A 26,269-nucleotide genomic window follows, 5' to 3' on the forward strand; every position below is an offset into this window, starting at 1 on the left:
TTGAGCGGGATCTCACTTTAATGGAGAGGGCGTTATGACCTCCGGGGCATGGCTCTCGGCCTTGGGCAAGCCCCTGGTTTTCATGGACCTGTCGATCCACTTGAGGAAGGCGGTGACCTTGGTGTAGATCCCGTACTTCCCCTTCCGGGCACAGCCCTCTCCCCAGCTGACGATGCCTGTCACGAAGTAGGTGTCCTTGAAGCGGGTGACGTGGGGGCCCCCGCTGTCCCCCTGGCAGGCGTCCTCCTGCCTGGCGTGGTAGCCGGCACAGAACATGTTCTGGGTGATGATGAAGCTGCTGGACAGCTTGCAGCTGTTGCGGTCCACATAGGGCACCTCCAGCATCTTGAGCCTGGTGGACTGCCGGCCCTTCTCGTGGGTGCGCCCGAAGCCGCTCACAATCCCCGTCTTCTGTGTCATCAGTGTGGACTCGGCCCAGTCGCGCTCGGGGAGGCAGGCGGGCGCCACGTTCATGCGGAAGGTGATGGGGGTCTTGAGCCGGAGCACGGCGATGTCGAAGTCATAGGTCTCCTTTGTGAACCGGTTGTGCTTGATGACTACTTCCACCTCGTGCACCGCCTCGCCGCCCTCCTCCTGCTCTGTGTTCCGGTCCCCTGGGACAGATGGGTGGGCCTGCACTCAGCTCAGCCGGGGACATGCTTTCGCACATCCGTTGCTTTTTAAGGAAGTTATGTTTTTGTTTTTTTTTTAATTAAAAATGGCACGTGGTCACTTTTGAAAATTTGAAAAATAGAGGGAAGTGCAAAGCAGCAAATAAAAATGCCTGTCAGCGTTGCTACCCAGGGAACCACTGGTCATGTCTCACACATTTGGTTCTTTAGACGGCCGCCACTCCTGTGTCCTTGGGCGGGTGCATCCTCGGTGCCAGTCGTGGGCACCAACAAGGCGTCCCAGGGCCGAAGGCTTTTGGCATCCCAGACCCAGGCTGTGCGGTGTGGCCGCCGGCCGAGAGGTAAAATAGTTGTGCCGTGAATGTAAGATAGAGACTTAGCATGAAAGAAAATGTGCGGAACGTGTTATGACACCTTTAACATGATCACACATGGAAAAAGTAATATTTTCAACATGTTGAGTTAAATAAGATATATTATGAAAATTTGTGTGTGTGTGTGTGTGTGTGTGTGTGTATATATATATATATATTTTTTTTTTTTTTTTTTTTGAGACAGAGTTTTGCTCTGTCGCCCGGGCTGGAGTGCAATGGCACAATCTCGGCTCACTGCAACCTCCGCCTCCCGGGTTCAAGTAGTTCTCCTGCCTCAGCTTCCCAAGTAGCTGGGATTACAGGCCTGTGCCACCATGCCCGGCTCATTTTTGTATTTTTTAGTGGAGATGGGGTTTCGCCATGCTGGCCAGGCTGATCTCGAACTGTTGACTCAGGTGATCTGCCCGCCTCAGCCTCCCGAAGTGCTGGGATTACAGGCATGAGCCACCACACCCAGCCTGTTTTTTTATATTTTAAAATGTATAATAGAACAGTTAATGTTAGAAAAAGGTCAGTTTACATATATCGCCTGCATTTGTAGCTTGCGCTGGGTTTGCACTGAGCAGCTCTAGGGTCTAGTAGATAAAGAGATGTTAATGAAACAATCCCACAAATAAAAATAGAAGAGACAGAGGTGCTTGGTGTTCAGAGTATGTTAAAGAGCGAGGGAGGTCTGGAAGGCTCCCAATAAGACACTGAGACACAGAACATTAGCTGGACACGGAGACCCAGAGACCTGGGACCCAGAGACTCGGAGACCCGAGACCTGGACACCCAGTGGAAGAAGGGCTGGGCTGGTTCCCCTCCCCCTCCCCGTCCTCCTCCCTGCTCTTCCCCTTCCTCTGCTTCCTTATCTTCTTCCTCTGTGAAATGCCCCTAACCCCCACAAATAGGATTTCAGGATTTCAACCAGTGTTCCCAACAAATTCCATCAGCTCTAGTGGTCTCTGAAAAGCAGACAATGACTGTCCCCCCCACCACGGCCCTGGGGGCTGTTGGTCACTTACCTACCCTCACCTTGAATCTCTTGGCTTGGTAGAGACAGTGGGCTGCCGTGAGGATGTAGAACTCGCTCAGAATGGTTCCACCACAGAACCCCTCGTTTTCCTCATTGATGAGCAGGGCCTGTGACAGACGTGACAGGCTCAGTGTGGCCGGCCAGGTGGACAGGTGTTGCCTGACTGAGAAGCCAGCTCTTCAGGTGGCACTGCCCGGCCCTCCCCATGCCAAGCTGTCCTCTCTGGTCTCCTGCCGTCCACCCAAGGACAGTTCCTTGTCTGCCTCCTTTCTCCACCTGTGCCACACACTCACTGATATAGGGAGTCATCTCTTCTTTCTACCAAATCCATCACAGCGCTCTCTAAAGTCTCATGCACACAACACATCTGTCCATGCTTTGGAAAAGATGCTCCCTGTGGGAGCAGGCTTTCCCATCTCTGTGGCAGCATTTCTACCTGGAACCAGGAGACGCCAGTCTGTGCAGAAACATCTGCCTCGACTGGTGCGCCTGCCTGGTGTCCCGACGGTTCAGCAGTGTGAGCCTGTCCCCCACGGTGCACGGATGCCTCCATCCCAGGTGACTTCCTGGGGGTCCCTGTGGCAGCTCCTGTGAAGGGTCTCCTCCCTGCCAGGACTTGGAACGCGGATGGTCCCAGGGGAGCGAGCACTGACGGGTGCCACACGCTGTCCCTAGGGAGCTGGACTTGCACGTTTGGAGCCCGGGCATATTTTGGTTTTCTTTTCTCCGGGGAGTTTCCCGTCCTGTGATAGTGGCTAGGCGCATGTGTAGACCAATGAAACTACTGACAATACTGAGTCTTAAAAGATTTCGTAAAACCTTCATGGCTAGAAAAGGGGTCATTTTTTGCCTCTTTTTTGCATAATTTGTCAACTCATCATCCAGCTTACATGAGGGAAAGTCAGGCTTTCTAAGACACGAGCACCAACCGTTCTTCCTGAAGATGCAGATGAGGCCGCTTGCCAAGACTCGAACCAGGAAACAAGAATTGCAAACCTCAACAGACTGGGCGAGGGCCCCTCCAGGGAGCCCTCCAGGGCGCCCCGCCCTGGCCCCCCAGCCCGAGACCCTCTCCAAAACCCCGCCTGGGGCTCCAAGTCCAGCTCCTCAGCCCCACAAGAGGCTTTTCCTGCTCATCCTCGGTGGGGTCTCCTGCATCGAGTTGCCCCAACCACACAGTGCCTGGGATCGGGAGGACTTGGGTCTCAGCCCCCTAACTAGGTTGAGAGTTCTGTGTGTTGGTCACAGAGAGGCTTCATGGTTTCATATCCCACCTACACAGCGTCCAGCTCAGTGCCTGACGCGCAGAAGGCCCTCAACAAACATGCGTTGCAGAACCGCCTCAGTGCATCCCTCTCTTGCTTGGCTCTTTATAATTAGACAGAGGCTCACCCGCCACACAGTCTGGGGTGGAGGAAGGCCTGGGGGAATTCATGGGGGCGCTGGTGGCTCTGAGATTCTTGCTTGTAGGAGAGGACATTCTGGTTTTGGGCGCTGAAAATTCAAGTCCAAGTGAGGATTGCCAGAGAAAATACAGGATGCCCAGCGACAGGGTTTGGCCGCGTCCCCACCCAAATCTCATCTCGAAGTGTAGCTCCCGTATTTCCCATGTGTTGTGGGAGGGACCTGGTGGGAGATGACTGAATCTTGGGGGTGGTTTCCCCATGCTGTTCTGCTGGAAGTGAGTAAGTCTCACGAGAGCTGACGGTTTTCTAAGGGGAAACCCTTTTGCTTGTTCTCTCATTCTCTGTCTTGCTACTGCCACGTAAGACGTGCCTTGTGCCTTCCACCATGATTGTGAGGCCTCCCCAGCCACGTGGAACTGTGAGTTCATTCAACCTCTTTTTCTTTATAAATTACCCAGTCTTGGGTATGTCTTTATTAGCAGTGTGAAAACTGACTAATACACCCAGTTTGACTTGAATCAGATAAACAGCAAATAATTTTTAGCATATGTATGCTTCATGCAATACTTGGAACATACTTACACTAAAAGTATTTCTAGTTTATGTGAAATTGAAATTTAATTGAAAGTATTGTGCTTTTATTTGTTTAATCTGACAGCATTAGTCCAAATCAACAATCAAAGATTAGGACCTGGTATAGTGGCTCACACCTGTAATTCCAGCACTTTGGATGGCTGAGGAGGGCGGATCACATGAGGCCTGGAGTTTGAGACCAGCCTGGCCAACACGGTGAAACTCCTGTCTCTATTAAAAATAAAAAAATTAGCCAGGCGTGGCCAGGCGCGGTGGCTCACGCCTGTAATTCCAGCACTTTGGGAGGCTGAGGCAGGCAGATCACCAGGTCAGGAGATGGAGACCATCCTGGCTAATACAATGAAACCCTGTCTCTACTAAAAAATACAAAAACAATTAGCTGGGCATGGTGGCAGGCACCTGTAGTCCCAGCTACTTGGGAGGCTGAAGCAGGAGAATGACATGAACCTGGGAGGTGGAGGTTGCAGTGAGCCGAGATGGCGCCACTGCACTCCAGCCTGGGCGACAGAGAGAGACTCTGTCTCAAAAAAAAAAAAAAAAAAAAATTAGCCAGGCGTGGTAGCGGGCACCCATAATTCCAGCTACTTGGGAGTCTGAGGCATGAGAATCGCTTGAACCCAGGAGGTGGAGGTTGCAGTGAACCGAGATCGCGACACTGCACTCCAGCCTGGGCAACAGAGCAAGGTACTGTCTCTTAACAAAAAAACCTCAGAGTGATTTTCTTTTTTACCTTTGAAAATAAGTAGATGTGTTTTTCTCTAAGGTACTGTCTGCCTCCATAGGATTTAGGTGTTTGGGTAAAAAAAATTCCAAAATTAGAAATGAAGCGAGGACACCGACTCTTTCTGCCTCCCGTCAAACAGAAGAGCGAATGGAGGCCTTGCCCACCCCGGCGCCGTCCTCCTGCCTGCTGACGCCCCTGCAGCGTGGGCGGCTCCCTGGCTTTAGCCCTGTCTCCTGGTGTAGGGGAGGTTTGAGGACACTTGAGCGTGTGGCTGCGCCTTCTCCCTCTCTTCTGTTTCACAGGACAGCATCGTCCTGGGCACGCCACGGGCAGCCATGGAAATGCCCAGTGGGATGGGGTGAGGGGGGCGTTGCCCGGGCCCAGCCTTTCCCTCAGCCCCGGCCACTTCCCTGTGGAGCTCACAGCCTCCTTGGCTGCCCGGAGGGAGGGGACAGGCAGGCAGGCTTGGGTGGTGGAGCCCCTCTGTCCTAGTTCGGAGCACTTCCTTCCCGGATTGCTATCCCAAGTGTCGGGCTGGCCTCCCCGAGGTGCACAGCGGGACAGGCGGTCCGTCCAGCAGGCCCAAGGGGCTGTCCTACTGTTACCTGCCAGGGACATTCCCCGTCCTTGCATTCCCGGCCTCCCACGATCCTGACGAGGTTGTTGTCACCCGTCTCAGGCTGCGTCTGGTTGAAGTCAAGCAGGTCGAAGGGGTTCTCGGTGGGGTCCAGGTCGGCTGCGTCATACGGCTTCCATGTGATGCTGTCAGGGCCTTCCCCGCTGCTGTTGGTGGCCTGGGCCACTGACCTCTTCCTGCGTTCCAGGGTCTGTTTCCCACAGGGGTAGGGCCCTGAAAGAAAGAGGACGGCCGGGGCCTTCAGCACAGAGAGAGGCTCCCCAGGCCCTGCACGGCTCACCCTGTGGGAGAAGAGTCAGAGAGCCGGGAGGCAGAGCGCAGGGGCACCCGGAGGGGCAGCAGGCTTGCGGGGCGAGGCCCCACGTCGTCAGCAGGGGTCGGGTCTGCAGGTGAGCGCAGCTGTCTGAGCGTTGGCCTCCCCTCAAGTGACTGCCTGTGAACACTGGACCCCAGGCAGCAACCCAGGCAGCGAGGGCAGTGTTTGCCTGCAATTTGCCTGAAAATGCACCAAGAAGTCAAGAAACCTTGACAGATGGACAGAGACAAACGGGCCAGGCGAAATGGGATGAACGCATCTGGCCGGAGGACGCCAACAGGAGAACCCAGGTGCTGGGCGTGTGCGGCTCCCTTCGAAATTCTTTCCAGTGTGCTGTGTGTTGGAAAAGTTTTCCTAATGAAACATTGAAGAAAAACAAGTTTTCAGGCAGGAGGAATAGTGCACGCAAACAACTGGAGGCACAGGAGAGTGTCTGGAATAGCACAGCTCCCAGAGAGGCCACGCTGAGATGTTAGGAAGCTTCCTTTTGTATAACGGCCAATTAGGGCACCAAGGCCAAGCGAATGGCTGAAACAGGGTGGAGGAAGGCAGGGGTGTGGGGGAGCAGGAGAGGAGAGGAGCGGGGGAAGTGGATGGCAAGGGGCTTCTCTGTGGCCACGCGGGTCTGGGGTCAGATGGGCACAGCTTAGCTGTTTAATTGCTGTGCTCCTGCACGGTCTGAGAAGGCTCTGGTGAATTTGCCAGCCGCAGGGGTCTTCACCCCGCCGTGCCTCAGCTCTGTCCATGTGTGCAGTCACCACCCTTCCAAGTTCTCAGTTCATCCATTATTTGGAACTGAACTTTTTTTTTTTTTTTTAGACGGGTTTCTCTCTTGTCTCCCAGGCTGGAGTGCAATGGCGTGATCTTGTCTCATTGCATCCTCTGCCTCCTGGGTTCAAGCGATTTTCCTGCCTCAGCCTCCCGAGTAGCTGGGATTACAGGTGCGCGCCACCACATCCGGCTAATTTTTTGTGTTCTTTGTAGAGACAGGGTTTCACCATGTTGGCCAGGCTGGTCTTGAACTCCTGACCTCAGGTGATCCACCCACCTTGGCCTCCCAAGGTGCTGGGATTACAGGCGTGAGCCACCTCACCCAGCCTGAACTTTTTGCACTACGAAGTAGTTTACGTAATTTTATTTTCACACATCACACTTGCTTTTTGATTTTTTTTTTTTTTTTTTTTTTTGAGACGGAGTCTCTGTTGCCCAGGCTGGAGTGCAGTGGCGCACTCTTGGCTCAGTGCTCAGTGCAAGCTCTGCCTCCCGGATTCACACCATTCTCCTGCCTCAGCCTCCTGAGCAGCTGGGACCACAGGTGTGCACCACCACGTCTGGCTAATTTTTTTTTTTCTGTATCTTTAGTAGAGACGGGGTTTCACTGTGTTAGCCAGGATGGTCTCGATCTCCTGACCTCATGATCCCCCCACCTTGGCCTCCCAAAGTGCTGGGATTACAGGCGTGAGCTACTGCACCTGGCCCACACTTGGTTTTAAGTGGATTTGTGATTATTTCTAGAATTAAAAAATATTCGCATGTATGTCAAGAAATGACTTCAGTTAAAATATTTTTTAACCAGCCTAAGGTTGAATGTCATTGCCAGTGGCAAGGTCAGCCACGGTGTCTTTCACTTGCTGAGATATTTCAGGCACATAATTGAAGCAGTCCTTGAAGGATGCATATGGAATCTGGTCTTTTCTTATCACTCATCTTTGGAAGTAAATTGTTTTCAGTAAGAAGGATATGAAAGGAAGAGTGACAGAACACTCGGGAGTAACCTGTGTCTGGAGGGGACAGTCATGGCAGCCGAGGGCAGGACACGATCTGGGGGCTGAGCTGCATCTGAAGCCGGAAGGTGAGCTGGGTCACCAGGCTCTTGAAAAGGCAGGCCTGGGACTCTGTCCATCGAATGTGCCCCTGGGTGAGGCCGATGCTATGGGTCGGGCCAGCTATGAGTGGGAGTGGGGTCGCTGTGCAAGGTGCAGCTGTGACGCCTAGACCCTGCCTTCGAGGGCCCCACCTGTGCTGGCCGTGTGGAAGTGCCGGCAGCCAGGCAAGCCCAGCGTAGGCAATGCCCACGGGGTCAGGACAGGGAGGCTCGTCCCCACCCTGCCCAGTCCCCAGCCTGTCCTGTGCTCACTGCCCTCTGGCCGCCTGTTGTCCACGTTCATCAAGGAAAAGAAAAACTAAGTTCAATGAACACTGGTCCTGGTAAAAGGAGTTCAGAGCCTGAGCGTCCTCTGACTCCCATCCGAGCCCCGCACCTTAGCTCCAGTTCCTCGGGCCAGCTCTGCCCTTCACCTGCCCTGGTGCTTTGAGCCTTTGCACTGGATCCCGCCACAGTCCGAACACAGACTGAGGGCCCGTGGTGGGCCAGGCATCATGCAAAGTGCTCCAGGGATCACCCAAGCAGTCAGGCAATAGTGTTGGTCCCATTTGTCAGATGCGGAAGCCGAGGTTAAACAGCACATCTGGCTTTCAGAAATGATGGGTCTGTTTCCAAACCTCATTTTCATGTTTGAACCACCTGGGCCTGGAGCCCAGGACTCAGTCCTGTCCTCTTGGTGCCGCTGTTACCTGCCAGGCCCGCCCAGAACATGCCTGTGTCCCCGCCCCCTGGCATGGGCTTGTTCTCCCTGGCCCGGCCCAGCGGCAGCTGGTGGCTGTGGCCCAACATGCCTCCTACCTGTGGGAATGCAGGCCTTGCCGTTGTCAGCCAGGGTGTACCCGCGGGCGCAGGAGCACACCACTGAGTTCTGCTCCTCGTGGCAGAACTGGTCACAGTCCCCGTTGTCCAGGCTGCAGAGCTTCCGTGTGACTGCAAAGGAGAGGCATGTTGGCTCTGGGGACAGCTGGGGAAATGGAGGCTGGGCTGGCCCAAGGGTGCCAGCTACATCCACTTGCCTGTCAGCCACAAAGCGGCCATTGGGTTGAGCAAAGGGCCAGAGCCAGGCAACAGGTACACTTGCCCCGAAGGGCAACCTCGTGGGTCACAGGGAGCTCGTGGTGCAGTGCCCGGTGGAGCCTGGCTTCCTTGGCAGATGCCAGGCTCCAGGGACCTGCCCCTCACACCTCTGGGAGGCCGGCACCCCCTGCCCCAGCAGCACTCACATTACGGTGACTCCACATCCCTCTGTGTGGGTTTTGATGAAAAAGTAATCACAGTGCAAAGATCAACATGCCTGGAATTTTAGAAAACGTTCATAACAGCCCTGGGAGCCTGAGCAGGGTTATGCCTCATAAGTTACCAAATGGTGTTCCAGGGAGGCAACTCTGGACTTGTAATGGAATGATGCATAATTGATATTCTCATCAGGGAAAATTCAAAAGTAATCCAATCTAAGAACATGGTTTAAGATGATCAATTAAGTACTTTAAAAGAAATGCAAATCTTTTTCCTTAGGGAAAATTGATCTAATAGTAGCCTAACTTTTTATTTAAAAATTAATCACCACATTAGAGAAAGCACTTAGTGATTTTTCCATGTAGAACTAATTAAATGTATCAAATTTTTATAATTGGGCAATCACAAATATTCACAAATATTGACACCTGCATCCATACACATAAATAAGAGGTGATTTAGAATCACTGCACAGGCTCACAAGGAGCAGGAATAACAAGGCAAATGCACTTGGCCCCAAGGAAAACAGAGTCCACTCTTGTTTACACATGAATGGATCACACGCTTCATCAATGTTCTACAGTCTCCCTCAGAGAAGCAGAGAAGAGACTGTGTCTCTCTCATCATGCCCCCAAACCGAGGCGTCTGGGGGACATATTGGGGCTTTTTTTTCTATTGCTATAGTGGCCAGTATAATAGAGCCCAGACTTTGTAAACCAGAAATGACTTAAGATTGTTCCATTAGGCGTTTTCACTTCTTCCCCCGCCCCACCTGCCACTCTTCAGGGGCGTCTGATCTGAAGGTATACCAAGCAGAGGAACCTACATAATTCACAGTTTTTGCCTTCGAATCCTTCTAAACAGGTGCAGGTGTATTCCCCGAGGCCGTCTTTACATTCGCCCTCGTTCTGGCAAGGACTGGTCTCGCACTGGTCGCCATCTGCAAAGAGAGGATTTCGAAACTGGAGTCTGCAAGCCGTTTCCGGCATCATGGAAACAGTTTTGCTGTGCTAACCTTGGCACTGCTGTTCAGATAACTGGAAAAGGCTTCCTGTTTCTCTGTAAACAACTCCTCCTCTTTGGACTTTATTTGATCCACCCCCTTTTGTGGCCGTGTGTACGTGATGCCTTTACCTAGGGGGATCACCGGCCCAGCTTTTCGATTTTTGCCGGTGTTTTGCTGTGTGTTTACAGTCAGAGGTGACCACAGGGACCAGCTGGAAGGATGGAGGAAAGGTGAGAGCCTGATGCTCATTTCTGGGCTGGGCCTTGATGGGAAAGGAGCTTAGGGTTCCTCTTTCCGAATGATCCTGGGGCAAAATGAGAAGGCAAACACTAACGGGGGCTTCCCACTTCTTGGAGGATTTACATAATCTAATCTAGAGATAGGCCCAGTTGTCATTTTGAGAAATGTGAGTACTGTTACCAGGTAGCCATGACTGATGCCGTTTCAGATGCCATTAAGCATTAAATCAAGGTGGTTACCTTAGTCAGGACTCTAATCTTTCAGACTCTGTTTTTTGCTTTTACCGAATACACTTGTATTTAAGAAAAGTTATCATGGAATTTGGTATCCTCAAATGAGAATGAACTGATTTAAATATATATCTCTAAATAACAAAACTAGGATTAGTATAAAATTACTCTAAAAACTCTTTTACAATACCTGTTATGGAAACACCCTGAGGGAAAATGTCTTAAATGAGTAAAATTAGAACAAAAGCAGAAAGGAAATTCAGGAAATATTTTCAAAATTCGAATATCCTAATGAACCCCTCTCACTTAAGGTTAAAACAGAAAAAATACTAACCTTTGTATTTATTCCAGAATTCATTCTAAAAGGAAAAAAGAGATTTAAAAATATATTAGGGAAAACAGAGACATTTTATACCAATAACAACCATAATTAAGTGACTTAAGCTGAATGGGGTATTTTCCCCAATGGAAGTCACTTTTAGGAATGATTTGTTCTAAAACTATTCAATCTAAAGAGGAAAGCTATTCAGATCTTCTGCATCTGTGAAGATGTGGCTTCAGTCATCTTAAATGAACCATCTTTGTTGAATATTGAAACTATTTTCAAGTTAATTACCTAGAAATGGGTTGCACCAAAAATGGCTTGCTCTGTTTGCTACTCCCAAGCTGGTCAGTGGCTGGTTTTTAGTTGCTATGCCTGAGCTAAACATTCAGACAAGGGTCACATGCTTGTCAATAGTCACGACGTTAGTTGAAAAATATTCATTGCTGATTAGCTTAAAACAGGTCATCAAGAGCCCAGATTGCACTAAAAAATGCCCATAGTCTTCCTGTTTTTTTAACTGTCTACAGTTGGTTGAATAGTGTCCTCCCTGCTAATTCAGGTCCACCTGCAGCCTCAGAATATAACCTTAATTGGAAATCGGGTCTTTGCAGATGTTAACTAAGCCAAGGCTGTAGACGAGATCATGCTGGGTCAGTGTGGGCCCTAAATAAAAGAGAACGTCCTTATAAGAGAGAGAAAAAGTCACACAGAGGCACAGAGAGAAGGCCATGCAAAGATGAAAGCCGAGACAGGAGCGACGCGTCTGCAGCCCAAGGATGCCCGTGATTGCTGGGTGCTCCTGGAAGCGAGCAGAGAGCCTGGGACAGAGACTCTCTCAGACCCTCCAGATGGAACCAACACTGCCAACACCTTAATTTCAGGCTTGTCTCCAAAGCTGCGACAATAAATCGCTGTTATTTTAAGGCGTCTGTAGTGCTTTGTTATGGTTGCCCTAGGAAGCAAATATACTATCTTTTTACTTTTTTACTTTTAAAATTCTCACACAGCAAAACCAATGTTTTGGTGTACACTTCTATGAATTTCAACACATGGAGAGACTTCTGTAGCCACCAGCATAATCAGGATGCAGTACAGGTCCATCCTTCCCCCCAGATTCCCCATGCCATCTCCCCCGCCTGCCAACCCTTGGCAAACCCCGTCCCACCACTAATCTACTCTTTATCACAATGATAACAACTTATTGAGCATGTCATGTAAATGAAAGTGTATATTATAGGACCTTGTGAAACTCGCTTTTCATTCAATACAAAGCCTTTGAAGTTCATGCAAGTTATTGTTTTATCAATAGTTTCTTACTTGTTGTTGTTGACGACTATTATATTGTATGGCTATACCCAGCAAAAGACATTTATCTTACTTCCAGCTTTTGGCAATTAAGAATAGAGTTGCTGGCCAGGCGTGGTGCCTCACGCCTATAATCCCAGCACTTTGGGAGGCTGAGGCGGGTGGATCATTTGAGGTCAGGAGTTCGAGACCATCCTGGCCAACATGGTGAAACCCCATCTCTACTAAAAGTACAAGAATTAGCCTGGCATGGTGGCACACACCTGTAATCCCAGCTACTTGGGAGGCTGAGGCAGGAGAATCACTTGAACCTGAGAGGAGGAGGTTGTAGTGAGCCAAGATTGTGCCATTGCACTCCAGCCTGGGCAAGAGGAAGACTCTGTCTCAAAAAATAAAAACTAAAAAAAAAAAAAAAAAAAAGACTAGAGTTGCTATAGACATTTATGTACAGGGTTTTATGTGGAAACAAGTTTTCATTCCTCTAGGGTAAATGCCCAGAAATGGGATTGCTGAATCATGTGGTAACCTTATACAACTTTATAAGAAACTGTCAAATTTCTTTTCAAAGTGGCCGTGCCATTTTGCATTCCCACAAGCAGTGTATCAAAGTTCTGCTTTCTCCGTATCTTAACCAGCGCTGTTATGTGTCTGTGTTTTTTATTCTATAAGTATGTAGTCGTTCTTATTGTGGTTTTTGTTTGCATTCTGTAATAGCTAATAATGTTGAGTATCTTCTCACATGTTTGTTTTCTATCCATGTATCCTCTTTGGCGAGGTGGCTGTTAAGGTCTTCTGTTTATCGTTTAACTGGGTGTTTATTTTCTTCTTCTGAGCTGTAAGATTTCTTTATATATTCTGAATATGATTCCTTTGTTGGATATGTGATTTGCAAATATTTTCTCTTAGTTTGTAGCTTCTATTTTCATCCTCTTAACAGTGTTTATTTTTGAAGTGCAAAAGTTTTTAATTTTGATAAAGTCCAATTTATGACGTTTTTCTTTTATTAATCATTCTTTTGGTGTCATGTCTAAGAATTTTTGCCTAGCTCCAGGTCATAAATTTTGTTGTATTTTCTCCTAAAAGTTTTATAGTTTTGTATTTTATGTTTGGATCTATTATCTATATTGTGTTAATTTTTGTATAATTGTGAAGTTTAGGTCGGGTTCATTTTTTTGCGTATAAATATATAATTGTTCCAACACTGCTATGGTCTTAACATGCCCCCCCCATACATATGTTAAAATTTAATCGACAATGTAATAGTATTAAGGGTGAGATCTTTAGGAGGTGATTAGGCCATGAAGGCTCTGCCCTTGTGAATAGGATTAATGTCCTTATAAAAGAGGCTTCACACAGTGTTTGTCCCTTCTGCCCTTCTGCCTTCTGTCAGGTGAGGATGCAGCCATGAGGCATCATCTTGGAAGCAGAGACCAGGCCCTCATCAGGCCCCATGTCTGCTGCTTTCTTGATCTTGGAGGACTTCCCAGCCTCCATAACTGTGAGCAATAACCTTATTCTGTTTATAATTTACCCAGTCTGATCTATTTTGTTATAGAAGCACAAACAGACTGAGACTAATATAATTTGTTGAAAAAGACAATTCTTTCTTTCTTTTTTTTTGAGACAGTTTTGCTCTTGTTGCCCAGGCTGGAGTGCAATGGCTTGATCTCGGCTCACTGCAACCTTCGCCTCCCAGGTTCAAGTGATTCTCCTGCCTCAGCCTCCCAAGTAGCTGGGATTACAGGCACACACCACCACGCCCAGCTAATTTTTGTGTTTTTTTTTAGTAGAGATGGGGTTTCACCATGTTGGCCAGGCTGGCCTCGAACTCCTGACCTTAGGTGATCCACCCACCTCGGTCTCCCAAAGTGCTGGGATTACAGGCGTGAGCCACCACGCCCGGCCGAAAATTGGTATCTTAATATGTTGAGTCTTTCAATCCATGAACACTGTATGTGTCTCTTATTTATTTAGGTCTGTTTCAATACTTTCATTGGAATTTTGTAGATTTTGGGATAAAGATCCTGTATATGTATTATTAGCTTTACATATAGGTATATAATTTTCTTTGAAGCAATTGTAAATGGCATTTAAAAAATTTTGGCTTACAACTAACTGTACATTGCTACTACATAAAAATATGATTAACATGTGTGCTGACCTTGCATTCTGTGACCTTTTTACACTCATTTGCAAATTTTAGGAGCACTGATATGGTTTGGCTTTGTCTCCACCCAAATCTCATCTTGAATTGTAGTTCCCATAATCCCCCTGTGTAGTGAGAGGGACCCAGTGGGAGGTAACTGAATCATGAGGGGGGTTCCCCCATGCTGTTCTCATGAGAGTATGTTCTCATGCGATCTGATTTTTTTTTAAGAGGATTCCCCTTTTGCTTGGCTCTCATTCTTCTCCCTCCTACAGCCACGTGAAGAACGCGTTTGCTTCCTTTTCTGCCATGATTGTAAGTTTACTGAGGTCTCCTTAGCCATGTAGAACTGTGAGTCAATTAAACCTTTTTTCCTTTATAAATTACCCAGTCTCGGGCAGTTCTTCACAGCAGCGTGAGAATGGACTAAAACAAGCTTTTTTCCCCTTCACATTCTTTAGGATTTTCTATATGCATGATCATGTCATCTTCAAATAGTGATAACTTTATTTCTTTTTCTTGACTTATTGAAAGCCTTCCTTAGAGCTAGGACTTCCAGTATAATGTTGAGTTAGGAGTGTTGGGAATGGACATTCTTGTGTTGTTCCAGTCTCAGGGAGAAAACCTTCAGTTTTCACCTTTAAGTATAATATCAACTGTAGACTCTTTGTAGATGAACTTTATTATGTTGATAAAATTCCCTCCTATTCATATTCTGCTGATAGGTTTTTTATAAAATCATAAATGGATGTTAAATTTTGCCAAGTTTGTTTGTTGCATCAATTGACATGATTTTGTGGATGTTTTCTTTTGTTTATATGGTGGATTACATAATTATTTTTAAATATTGAGCCAGTCATGTACACTTGGTCATGGTGTATTATTATTCTTTTAAAAATATATTGCTGCACCGTTTGCTAATATTTTGTTGAGGATTTTTATGTCTAGATTCATGAGAGATATTGTTACGTAGGGTGGTTTTTGTTTTCGGTATTTGTCTGTTTTTGACATCAGGGTAATGCTGGCCTAAAACAAACTGAGAAGTGTTCCCTCTTCTATGTTCTAGAAGAATTGTATAGAATTGGTGTTCTTTTTGAAATGTTTGGTAAAAGTCTACCAGTGAAACCATCTGTACCTGAACATTACTTTTTCAGAAGGTTTTAAATTAAGAATTGAATTGGCAGGTATCTCTTTCATCTTGTGTATGTTTTGGTGGCTTGTGGTATTGAAGAATAGGCTCATTTCATCCAAGTTCAAATCTCATGCAAATTTATATGTGCAGAGTTGTTCAAAGTATTTTCTTATTATACATTTAACATCTGCAGTTTCTGTAGTGATGTCCCCTCTCTTCCATTTCCAACATAGCTTCTTTTTCTTGTTTTTTTTTTTCCTGTCAATCTTGTTTGAGTTTCATCAGCTTATTAATTTTGTCTATTATTTTGTTTTAAATTTCTTTGATTTCTGCTTTTTCAATTTCCTTTTGGTTTATTTTTTTCTTTTTTTCTAGTTTATTAAAGTGGAAGCTTACATAAACAATTTGAGACCGTCTTTCTTTTCCCATATGAGCATTTAATGCTATAAATTTCCCTTGAAACACTGCTTTTTTAGCTGCATCCCACAGATTTTGTTACATATTCATTTTTGTTCAGCTCAAAATACTTTCTTACTTCCCTTAAAATTTTCTCTTTGACTCACAGATTATTTATACATGTGTGACTTAATTTCCAAGTACTTAGGGAAGTTTTCAGTTATTTTTCTGTTAGTAATTTTTAGTTTAATTCCATTATGGTCAGAAAACACACTTTATGTGAGTTCAATCTTTTTATTGAGGTATGCTTTAAGACACAGGATATAGTCTACCTTGAGGAATTTTCCATATGTGGAAAGAAAGTGTACTTTGCTATTGTTGAGAATCCTATAAATGTCCATTAGATTCAGGTCAAGCGATGTCTGGAAGACTGGAGGAAAAAATGATAAACTCACAGCCAGTTGTATCATATCATACATCTAATTCTAATCTTATTCCGTAATACACTGCGATTTACTTTTTGGGGTCCTCAAATAGCTGCTACATGCATATTCTATCCATGTTTTGGAGCTACACTCCGTGGGAGAGGCAGTGTGGAATGTGCTTTCTTCAGCTTATCTGGAATTGGAACTTGTTGATAACCTTTAATTCAGTCATCTCTCTCTGGAGAAGCCATTCTTAGATGATAATCTAGAAGAAATGCATGCATATGTGTTTTCCTAATAGCAATATTTAGAAATAACTTATATGGCCAAACTCTGAGAAGAGTAAATGCATCATACAATAAAATATAGCTTAGCTATAGGGTAGCTATATAGAAGTAAAGAAGAGTGTTTGAGAAATGATGCTGAGTGAAACATAAACTTGGATCAGCATTATTTACTTTTATTAAAGAAAAATTCTACCAGTGGAAAAAAATATATGTATATGTAAGAAGTATTTGAAAATATTTCCGAAAATTCTAAATTTTTTCTGTTAGAGACAAGTCATTTATTTGCTAACAAGGAATAAAAAGGAATTCTTAATTTAATTAAGAATTAGAGTAGACCTTGATCTTTTGCAGAAATGCAAAGATATCTGAGTCACACAACTTAGACAACTAAAATTTTCTAGATAGAAGTGTCAATGTTGTGCTTTCCATTGTATTAGTGGCTGCTACATTCTCTTTCTTGTCTTCAAGTTTCATGCCAGGAGGCAGAAATATTTCCTTGATGTTGTGGGAGTCTGTGAGAAACATGGTAACACATTTGATTGTCACGCTCCAACCAGCTGTGGGCGGAAGCCCATATTCCAGGGTTGTACGGAAGCTTTCATCTATGAATGTGGCCTCATCATCTTCGCTGGCCTTGCCTTGTTTGTCAACAGCCGCTGCTGTTGCTGCATGGAAACATTCAGCTATCTTCATGACAAATAGCTCAAAGTGCAGGGTGAGACCCTCTTAGAGAGATTCATTTGGTCAAAGAGCTCATTATCTGCAGGTGATAACAGATAAATGTGGGACTCATGTAAGTCACTTTCAGGAACTCCTTGACAAGTTTATCAAGGAGCCTGGATATGTTCTGAGGTAGAAGACTTTCAAAAGCTTTTGTTACATAGACATCACCAAGAATTTTTTGAGTTTCTTCAGTTCCAAAGAGGTTAGTTTCTGGCAGCATCACACCCAGCACTTTTTCAAGCTCTTTTACCACACTGATTCTCCAGAAGGGTGAGGAGAAGTCAACCCATAGGTTTGGCTTTCTGAGCCATCTGGATGGTGGGTGACCTTGTAACCACCTGTGATGTACTTCATCCCTGACATGATCTTTTCTTGGATTTCAATGAGATCATGACAGTCCGCGCAGACCATGTAGGGTGGCAAATCAAATACATTCTCTTATTCCTTAACCAGCATCCAATTTCATAAATCCAGTCAATGCTACTAACCAGCATCTGAAGGTAGAGTCCTGGAGCAATTCTCAAATACAAGTTAATGCCCAGCTTGTTGTGGAAAGTGATGAAAGGCTTAGCCCCTGCTACCCCGGGATGACGTTCATCATGAGGGTTTCAATGTCTACAAGTCTCAACTCATCCAAAAACCTTGTCATATATGTGGTGATCTTAGGGCAGATGATACACTGCTTTCTCAGAAAGTCACTCAGGATCAAGTCCAAGTACTCAAATAATATTGGGTCTCCTTGCCTTTGAGGCTAAAGTAAGGATGGGGCAACATGTGAGCCAGGAGACAGCAGTGCAATTTTGCAGGGGCTGATGCTGAGCTCACCCTTCTTGGTGTTTCCCAGATTTTCCTGGACTCCGAGTACATCTCCCTGAGGCAGTTTATTTATTGACTTACAATTCCTTGACCTGGCCATAACTTGTAACTTCACCCTGGTCTGCAGGGGTCATTAGAAGGCTAACTTCCCCAGCTCTTTTGGCATGGATCTTCAGGGTGACATCAGTCAGGTGGTCCAGGCTGCAGGTGGCTGCACTCCAGGATGAAGTAAGTGAGTGATGTCCACATGGAAGCTGTAGGGGTCTCCCCCAGTAACCTTCGGTGGTGGCCTGCACTGGGGGACCTGTAAGGGGCCTCAAAGTTTCCATTTGGGTCCACAGTCAGTGGTGTGGCTGATGGCACCAGCCACAGCTGGCCTAGCTGTTGCTCACTGGGGGCTTGACCCCCTTCTTGGCTACTTTCTTCTCTTCAGCTCATTCTTATCAGTTCAGGATCACCACCGCCCACTTCCACTTCAGAGCCCTGTCCTGCAGGCACCTTTCCTGAGGCCTGGGGTGAGGAAGTCGAGACCCTTCGGCCATTTCCAGGTTAATCCGCAGCCCCGCCTCTTCGGGGGAGAGGGGGGTAGCGTCTTCCGCGCGGGGCTTCTGCGGCTGCGCAATCGCGGCCTGGTGTCAGCGCGCTCCTCCTACTGCGCAGGCGCGGTGCTGGGTTCGTCGCCCGGTGTCGATGCCGGTCTTCCCGCGAGGGCACTGTGCTGGGTTCACAGCCCCGCCTCAATGCGTGTCCTTTTGCTGCGCAGGCGCAGTGCTGGGTTCGTGGCCTGTCGTCAGTTGTGCGCCTGCGCGCTGGCGCTCTAGGCTGTGGCTCTCAGCGACTACGGAGGCCGAGGCAGGACGCGGGAGGGCACGATCTCAGCTCACTGCAACTCGGCGAGGCGCTGGCCGAGACCATGACTATTGGTTTTTAGGTTAACATTTAATTTTTAAATAGAACTTAACTCTGGCAGAAGCCCTCTGACCCTCAAGGGACTTGGGCGCATCCCTCCCCGCTGAGTCCTCGCCGGGAAGAAGCCAGCGCGGGGGCGGCACTGATGTCCCTGTGGGCAGGACTCCTCCGAGGCCTCGATTTGCTGGGCCCCGCCCCGGAAAGGCTTCGCGCACGCTGCCCCTTCCTCCAGGCCGCCCCCGGATGGACGGAGCAGTGGGGCCAGCGAGGGCGCTGTGGCCCGAGCTCCTTCCCCACAGCCGGGCTAGCCCCAGCCCTTACCGTCTTGTCGCTGTCCTCAAAGACCTCGCGGGCCTCTTCGTATGAACAGGTCTCTTCCATGCACTCTCTTTCGAGGTTTCCTTTCTTCATCTCTTCAAGAAAGGAATTGGCCCTCGTGACCCTGGCCAGGATGTTGTTGGCCTGCTCCCTGCGGATGAACACTGGAAGGCAGGGAGGACAGAGTTACAAGCTCTGGTCGCCCTCACCCAGGCTCCTCTTCACCCAGGCTCCCCCTCACCCATGCTCCCTGACTGTGATGTCCGCTGCCATATCCACATCACAAAAGGCAGATCGCTCTCGTAAACCAAAAATAAAATTCTAAGCCCCCAACCCACTGAGTGGACCCCTCCTCTCTGCCAAGGGAATTCCATAGGAACCCGAAAGACTAGTTGAGGCCATGAGGGGAAGCAGGTCCCACACGCCTCCTTATTTCATCCTTTGGAATTCAGGCACAGCTGACCAGCATTCACATTAAGAGACCTTAAGGCTGACCAAACAGATTCTTTGTAGCAATAAGATACCAGTTTCCAACCTGACTTCTCTAGTATAGGATCACATAACATATAGCAGGTCCTAAAATAAATGATTTTACTCCAAATTGTGTTTCTTTGACATATTTTGAAATGGCCCTGCAAAGCTGTCTCAGGGAAATCCACATTCTGTAGAGAACCCCCTTACCTTTCCAGGTCTTTTTCTGAGCTGAGAGTCTAGCACCTTTTTTTTTTTTTTTTTCTCTTTAAGATGGTGTTTTGCTCTGTCATCCAGGCTGGAGTGCAGTGGCACAATCTCAGCTCACTGCAACCTCTGCCTCCCAGGTTCAAGCCATTGTCCTGCCTCAGGTGGAGATTCTCCTGTCTCAGCCTCCCGAGTATCTGAAACTACAGGCGAGCACCACTACACTCGGCTAATTTTTGTATTTTTAGTAGAGATGGAGTTTCACCATGTTGGCCAGGCTGGTCTTGAAATCCTGACCTTAAGTGATCCACCCGCCTCAGCCTCCCAAAGTGCTGGGATTACAGGATGAGCCATGGCACCTGGCCATGGGTGTAGCACCTTTTAAAGGTCCAAAGAGGAAACAGTTGCCATCTATTGCCTCTAAGCGTGGCCACCTGTGAGTCTTCATCTACATAACAAGAACCTTGGTCTCCACAACCTCTTTTCTTAACCCAGATACTCCTTTCTATTTATTCCAGGTCTTTAGATAATAACTCTTTCAACTGATTGCCAATCGGAATATCTTTGAAGCCACCTATGACCTGGAAGCCCCCACCTTCCCCTTTTCTGGAATGAACCAGTGTACAACTTATGCTTATTGATTGGTGTCTGCATGTAACTTCTGTCCCCCTAAAATACATAAAATCAAGCTGTGACCCAACCATCTTGGACACATGTTCTCAGGACCTCCCAAGGCTGTGTCATGGGTCATGGTCCTCACATCTGGCTCAGAATAAATCTCTTCAAATATTTTACAGAGTTTGGCTTCTTTATCAACATTTTCCTCAGGCACTTTGGAGGCTGTGGAGGGAAATGCCCATTTCCCCCCTTCCCCCCCCGTTCGCTATGAGGTACAGCATGAGGCACCTGCTCTAGACGCGTGCACCCTTCTCTGGAGAAGTAGACACATCCCATCCAATCAGCTCACCAGCCTCCTCACATGCTCACGCCGGCTCAGCCTGGCCACCCAAGCCTCCTTCCTTGAATTTTCCCTCCCTAGGGTGCTTTCAGCCCACTCTGCTCTGTGCTTTGGCTCAAGCTGTGCCCCTTCAGCCTGGCCCCACTCGTCTTTAAGGTCTCTGCTCTTTGTTATGTGGGGATTGGTGATGCTGTTTCAATTACAAACTATAAAAGTACAATTTATGAAGTGCCAGGACACACATACACGCCAACTTTCAAGAAATAGTATTTACTAGTATTTCCTAAAATACAGTACTTAGTACAAAGTTTTCTATTTGATTCTACTCTTTAAAAAAAAAAAAAAATACTGAGTTGATTTCATGATTGGCAAATGAGTCTTGATCTGCTGGTTAAAATGCCCTGGATCCGAGAGTCTGTGTCCCTTGTACAGTGTGTGTCTGTGGGCTGTGCTGTCCCCATCTCTCTGCCTGTGTCTCCTCTGCCTCTCACCCACTCCTCCTCCTGTTTTCATTTTGATAGCCTCAGTTTCTTTTCTTGGCCCTCTGTAGTCTTTTTCTGTGCTTTTTTTCCACTGAAAAATTCAATGTCTCACTACAATAAAGATGACTCTTCCAATTGATCTCTCTAGCATTGACTTTTGTCCCGAGCTCCATGTTTTCAGCTCTCTATGAGAGATGCCTTCCCTCATCTCAGAACTCCAAACTCTCCATGTCCAAAATTTAAAACAAGACTGCAGAATCAAGCAATCTTGAGTTTCAAAAACATCTTAGTCACTTATTATTTATTATTGGCAGAAGGGAATTATAATATCTGCTCTTAGAGTTGTTTTAAAGATTGTATAAACTCCTAGTGTTGAGTTTGCTATACAGAAGGTGCTCAGTAAATCTTGGATTCATTCCTACCTCCAGTTACTTTACCTTCCAAATTCCCCATTTCTTTTAGTGACACTGACATTATCCCACCAACGCTAGGCTTAGATTTATTATTTGTTGACCTTGCCCCATTGCTCTGCGTGTCTGCTCCACTCCCACACACTTGCTCTGAAATGCAGCCCACACATGGCTCCTGCAAGTCTGCACACATGGCTCCCTGCAACCTGCAGCCTCATGTCACCTCCTCTCCACAAAAGGCACTGAGGAAGCTGAGGGGTGGGGAATGCCCATCTCCCTTGGGGCCCCTGGCTCTCATGTTGGGATGACCACAGCCTCAGACAAGTTATCCAAGCCTGGCTTCGTGTTTCCCAGACTGGGACTCGCGGACCTCCTGGGCTCCAGTTGGGGTCTGAAGACCGCGTTCTGCCTTGCCCTCGGTGTTCTAACCCACCTCCATGTGAACACCTCTCTTGGTCCCTTCTCTCTTCCCCTTGGTCTCCTTCCTTGTGGCCAGATTGACATACACCTGCTTTTCTCTCTGCTGCCCTAGAGCCACAGTGACGGTTCACAGACTTGCCACAAGGATTGGTCCCCACTCAGCCGGGGCCTGACGCCCTCACTGTCTCTGGTCAATCCCTTGCGCCTCCTCTGACCTCTTAGAGGAACTCGCTGTTCTGTGATACCGGCCACAGCTCTGTTCCCCTTGGCATCTACCCCCGAGCATCCCCAGGCTGACTGACCACTAAGAATTCACCTTTCCTTTGCAGCCCTTGTCCAGTTCCTGCCTTTTCCCATCTCCCTGAAGCCTGCTCAGGTCTCCCCAGCTCATGGGGGTAGGACACTGCCTATAAGGTTGAGCTGGACTGTGTGAGGAACAGGGTACAGGTGGCAGGCACGGGGTGGAAAGGGTGATGCAAGGAAGTCAAGGACCACCCAGAATCTGCCTCTAGTGGTCTTAGAACAGAGCCCACGGTCTTCCCATGGCCAGGCCTCCCAGGCTGCACCACCTTCAACTCTGCCCTCATTCATCTCTCTCTGCCACACTGGGCACTGTGCTGACCCTGGCTGAGCCCAACACTCACACCCCAGGACTTCTGCACCAGTCACCTCCCTGTCTGGAACATTCTTTCCACAGATACCAAAGTGGCTCAGCCCCAGCGCCCCCCGAGAGACCCTCCCTGACCACACCCTCTGACATTGCCCCCACTCGTGTCTCTTTCATCCCCTTACACTGTGCTACTTGTCTTCCAGCGCCCAACCCCTCTCTGACATTACATGCTGACAGGCTCATCCTTCCCTCCGCTGGAAAAAGACTTGGCGTGTTTGGTCAGAGCTGTATCCCTGTGCCTAGCACGGCCAGAACTTAACTGACATGTGTTGAGGGAATGAAGGAAAGACTGCGCGCCTGGCTCGGCCCTCTAGACTGAATCTGGGCACTTCTGCTATCTGTTATGGCTGAGTCGCATCAACGCTTCAGTCAGACTGAGCAGGCCGGGCCTCGGCCACGTGGCCACACTTTCTGATGTCAGTAAAATGGGATTGGCAAAACGAAACTAAAACAAGGTTTTTAGACATTTGTCTCAAGAGATTAATGGAACACTCCAGAACTCTGATATGGAGCATCCAGATTGGTAGACGTTTGTTGTGTGGTTTTGTTTCTTCAAAAGCCGTCGGGAGCATTGCAATCCTGGAGCACACGGTTGTGTTTGCTGTTTTGGCAACATCAGTGAATTCCACAGTCAGCAACTGCATTTGAGCAAGTTTTACCAGCAAGCAAAATTTTCAGTCAGTAAGGTCCAAACTCATGAAGAATGGATTTAAACTTGTTGAATGTAAAGATTGAAACTGAAGCCACGTAGCTTTCATGATTGCCAGTACAATAGCGGTAGTTTAAAGGCTGGCACTGCAGGTGCTCTGCATATTCTGATTTTATTAAGATAAAAAGTTGGATTGCAGAAAACACTCACAGGTGGCAGGACAGGGCTGAATAATGTCCCTCCAAGTTCATGTCTTTCCCAGAACCCCAGCACCTGACCTTAATTGGAAATAGAACTTTTGTGATGTCGTTAGTTAGGAAGACATTTTATGGGGGTAGGGTGAGCCCTAAATCCAATGACTGGTGTCCTTCTGAGAGAAAAGATGACAGAAAAACAGCCATGGTGAGAACCCCACGCAATGATGGAGGCAGCGATGGGAGCAATGCTCCCACAAGCCACGGGCTCCAAGGCCAGGAGACAGGCCTGGAGCAGACTCTCCCCCAGCCTCTGGAGGAACCAGCCCCGCTGACGCCTTGATTTTGAACTTCCAGCCTCCAGAGCTGTGGGAGAAACGTTTCGGTTGCTTTAAGCTACTTGGTCCATGGTCCTTTCTGATAGCAGTACCAGCAAAGCAGTGCTGAGGTCCCACCGCCCCAGAAGAACTTCCATGACTGCCAGGACAGCTGTGCTCATTTAAAGGCTAGACTGCAGATGCTGTGCGCATTCCGATTTTATTAAAATCAAAAGTGTGCACAGCAGGGTCCTGAGTGGGACCTTCTGGGACCTGTGTTCAGCCCCACCCACCCCACCATGCAGCTGCTGAGGCCTCTGAGGCAGAGTAGGGGAGGGAGACGGCCTGGCCCTGGCTCTCCGGGGCTGGCCATGTCCGCCCTGGGGACACCGCAGGCCATGATCATGGGCCAGGCCCGCGTCACACAGCTAAGGGTGTCATGACCCTGTGGACCCAGAGGTCCGCGAGGTGGGCGCCTGCATTTCCCATTGGCAGGAAGGGAAGCTGGCGCTCCACCAGGACCCCGCATAACTCCCCTAGTTTCCTCCTGTGGGTCTGGGTGGGCTCCTGGCCTGTCCTCTCATCCCCACCCTCCGCTTCTTCCCAGGAAGAGGAGTCCTGCCAACTTCCATTCCCAATAAGCCAGAGCAGCTTCCAGAGCCTCGGGTTGGCCTTAGGGCCTCAGAAGCCCCGGGCTGGGCTTAGGGCCTCAGGAGCCCAGAGCATTCTGGCTGCAGAATTTTCTACCAATTCACTGAAGCATCTGTCTGTTTGCAGAGTGGCTTTGCTGTCGGTGACAATGGCATGGGTCCTTCCAGGGCCTTGTTCTACCCACACTGATCTCATCCCACCACAAGCATCACAGTGGGCTCCTGCACGGGGCAGTGTGGCCTGAGGGGCAGGAAGAAGGCTGGGCGAGATGGAGCCACACAGTACCCCATGAAGAGGGGAGTCCCGTTCCATGTGGGAGATAGGAAGATGTGGCTCAGGGGACAGAGGCTGGGGAGGGCAGGGGGCTGAGGGTGGGATGGAGAAGACCTCCGTGTGATGTGACTGGAGCTCCAAGCCACCAGGCGGAGGGGCCGTTTAGGTCAGTGATGCACTGAGGATCCACTCAGCCTTCCCAGGGGTCTCCCCTTTCCACCCCACGAGGGTCTCCCCCTGCTCCGTCTCTCCCTCACACACTCCCTGCCCAGGCCTGGGTCCCCTTGGTGGCTCTGCTTGTCCACTTTGTCCAGGATGCAAACAAGTCTAGGGTCCCTGTCTCTCGTGTCCCCACCAGAGAGGCCTCCTCTTCCTCCGCTGCCCCCAGCCTTGCCTGGCTTCTGTCCTTTCTGGGCCTCTGCTTTTGGACAGGCCTGGGGGTCCTGGACAGCCCTGCTGCCCCCACTGTCCAGCTGTGCATTAGGCAGCCCCTTCCCAGGCGGAGCCAGTCTGAGGGTGGTGGCGCTGGCTCGGCTCAGCCTCCTCCTCCTTGGGAGCTCCTCTGCTGTGCCCCTCGTCCTGTGCCTCCCTGTGGTGGCAGACGGCCAACTGTCCTGTCTCTGCCTGCCCCCGCCCCTCCCTCTGTCTCTGTCTCCCTACCTCTGTCTTTGCCTCTTGGCCTCCCATCTCACTGTGTCTCCGTTTCTCCCTCCCTCTCCCTTTCGCTCTCTGACTCTGTCCTTGTGTTTTTGTCTCTGTGACCTCTGATCTGCCCATCTGACTCTCGGCCACAGGGAGCCACAGCTGGCCTTGAGGATGCCCTTGGCTGGAAAGGCCAAGCCCAGCCATCTGAGGCCAGCCTCTGACAGCGGCCAAGGACCCGCTGTCCAGGCTGTGGAGATGAGAGGGTTTCCCCAACTGCCGCCCCACCCCGCTCCCCAGGGCTGCTTTTGGGTCTGAAGGGCAAGGGGCACTTACGACTTTCCCCGGGCAGCAGGAGGCCAGCCAGGGAGGCACTGAGCAGGATGAGGTGCAGTAGGTGCCCCATGGCGTGGCCGAGTGGCGTGGCCGAGTACCGTGTCCCTGTCCTCACTGGGACAGGCTGCTGGAGCAAAGTCCACGCCCTGGCTGGGATGGCTGTTGTCCGGCTGCTTATCACTTGGCTTAGGCCTCCTGATTGGAGCCGAGACCCGCTGGCGAGGGAGGGGAGTGACTACGCTGGGAACACAGCCGCTGTGGCCCCACCTTCCCCAGGCAGAGCTGGGCGGCCCCGTGGAACTTCATCCTCATCAGTCATCAGGGCCGCAGGAGTGGGGACTTTCTGTTCTAAGAATAAAAACATCATTTCACGCTAGTTTTATAGTTTCCAGATGTTTACATTTAACTCTCAGTCCTCACAATCACATAAAAATATCATTTTCCCCATCATTTTTCCAGAACAGGAAACTATGTTTAGAGAGCTCAGAAGCCTGAGCTGAGGCTGCTGG

At 48.8% G+C, this 26,269-nt stretch overlaps 1 protein-coding gene and 1 long non-coding RNA gene across 4 annotated transcripts; one reads left to right on the plus strand and one right to left on the minus strand.

Moving 5' to 3' along the window:
- F10 (coagulation factor X) lies at positions 1-26,034 on the minus strand. Of its 3 annotated transcripts, none has more exons than XM_055245142.2 (8): positions 25,761-26,034; positions 19,084-19,244; positions 10,633-10,657; positions 9,649-9,762; positions 8,385-8,516; positions 5,354-5,598; positions 2,014-2,131; positions 1-614 (listed from the first exon to the last, which is right to left on the minus strand). In XM_055245142.2, the coding sequence occupies exons 1-8, from the start codon at positions 25,828-25,830 to the stop codon at positions 13-15; spliced, it is 1,467 nt and encodes a 488-aa protein (XP_055101117.2). In that variant the 5' UTR covers positions 25,831-26,034; the 3' UTR covers positions 1-12. The 3 variants fall into 3 exon arrangements, with proteins under 3 accessions (XP_055101117.2, XP_055101116.2, XP_055101118.2); XM_055245143.2 differs by having other exon boundaries at positions 408-614; positions 2,024-2,131; XM_055245141.2 differs by lacking the exon at positions 8,385-8,516.
- Positions 3,761-12,017, plus strand: LOC134732592 (uncharacterized). The gene is made up of 4 exons (XR_010115895.1): positions 3,761-3,848; positions 7,432-7,553; positions 9,687-10,058; positions 11,235-12,017. It is a non-coding gene; the product is annotated as an uncharacterized lncRNA (long non-coding RNA).
- Positions 26,035-26,269: the final 235 nt, after the last annotated feature.

This window comes from Symphalangus syndactylus, chromosome 15 (genome assembly GCF_028878055.3).
Source record: "Symphalangus syndactylus isolate Jambi chromosome 15, NHGRI_mSymSyn1-v2.1_pri, whole genome shotgun sequence".
Taxonomy (NCBI): Eukaryota; Metazoa; Chordata; class Mammalia; order Primates; family Hylobatidae; genus Symphalangus; species Symphalangus syndactylus.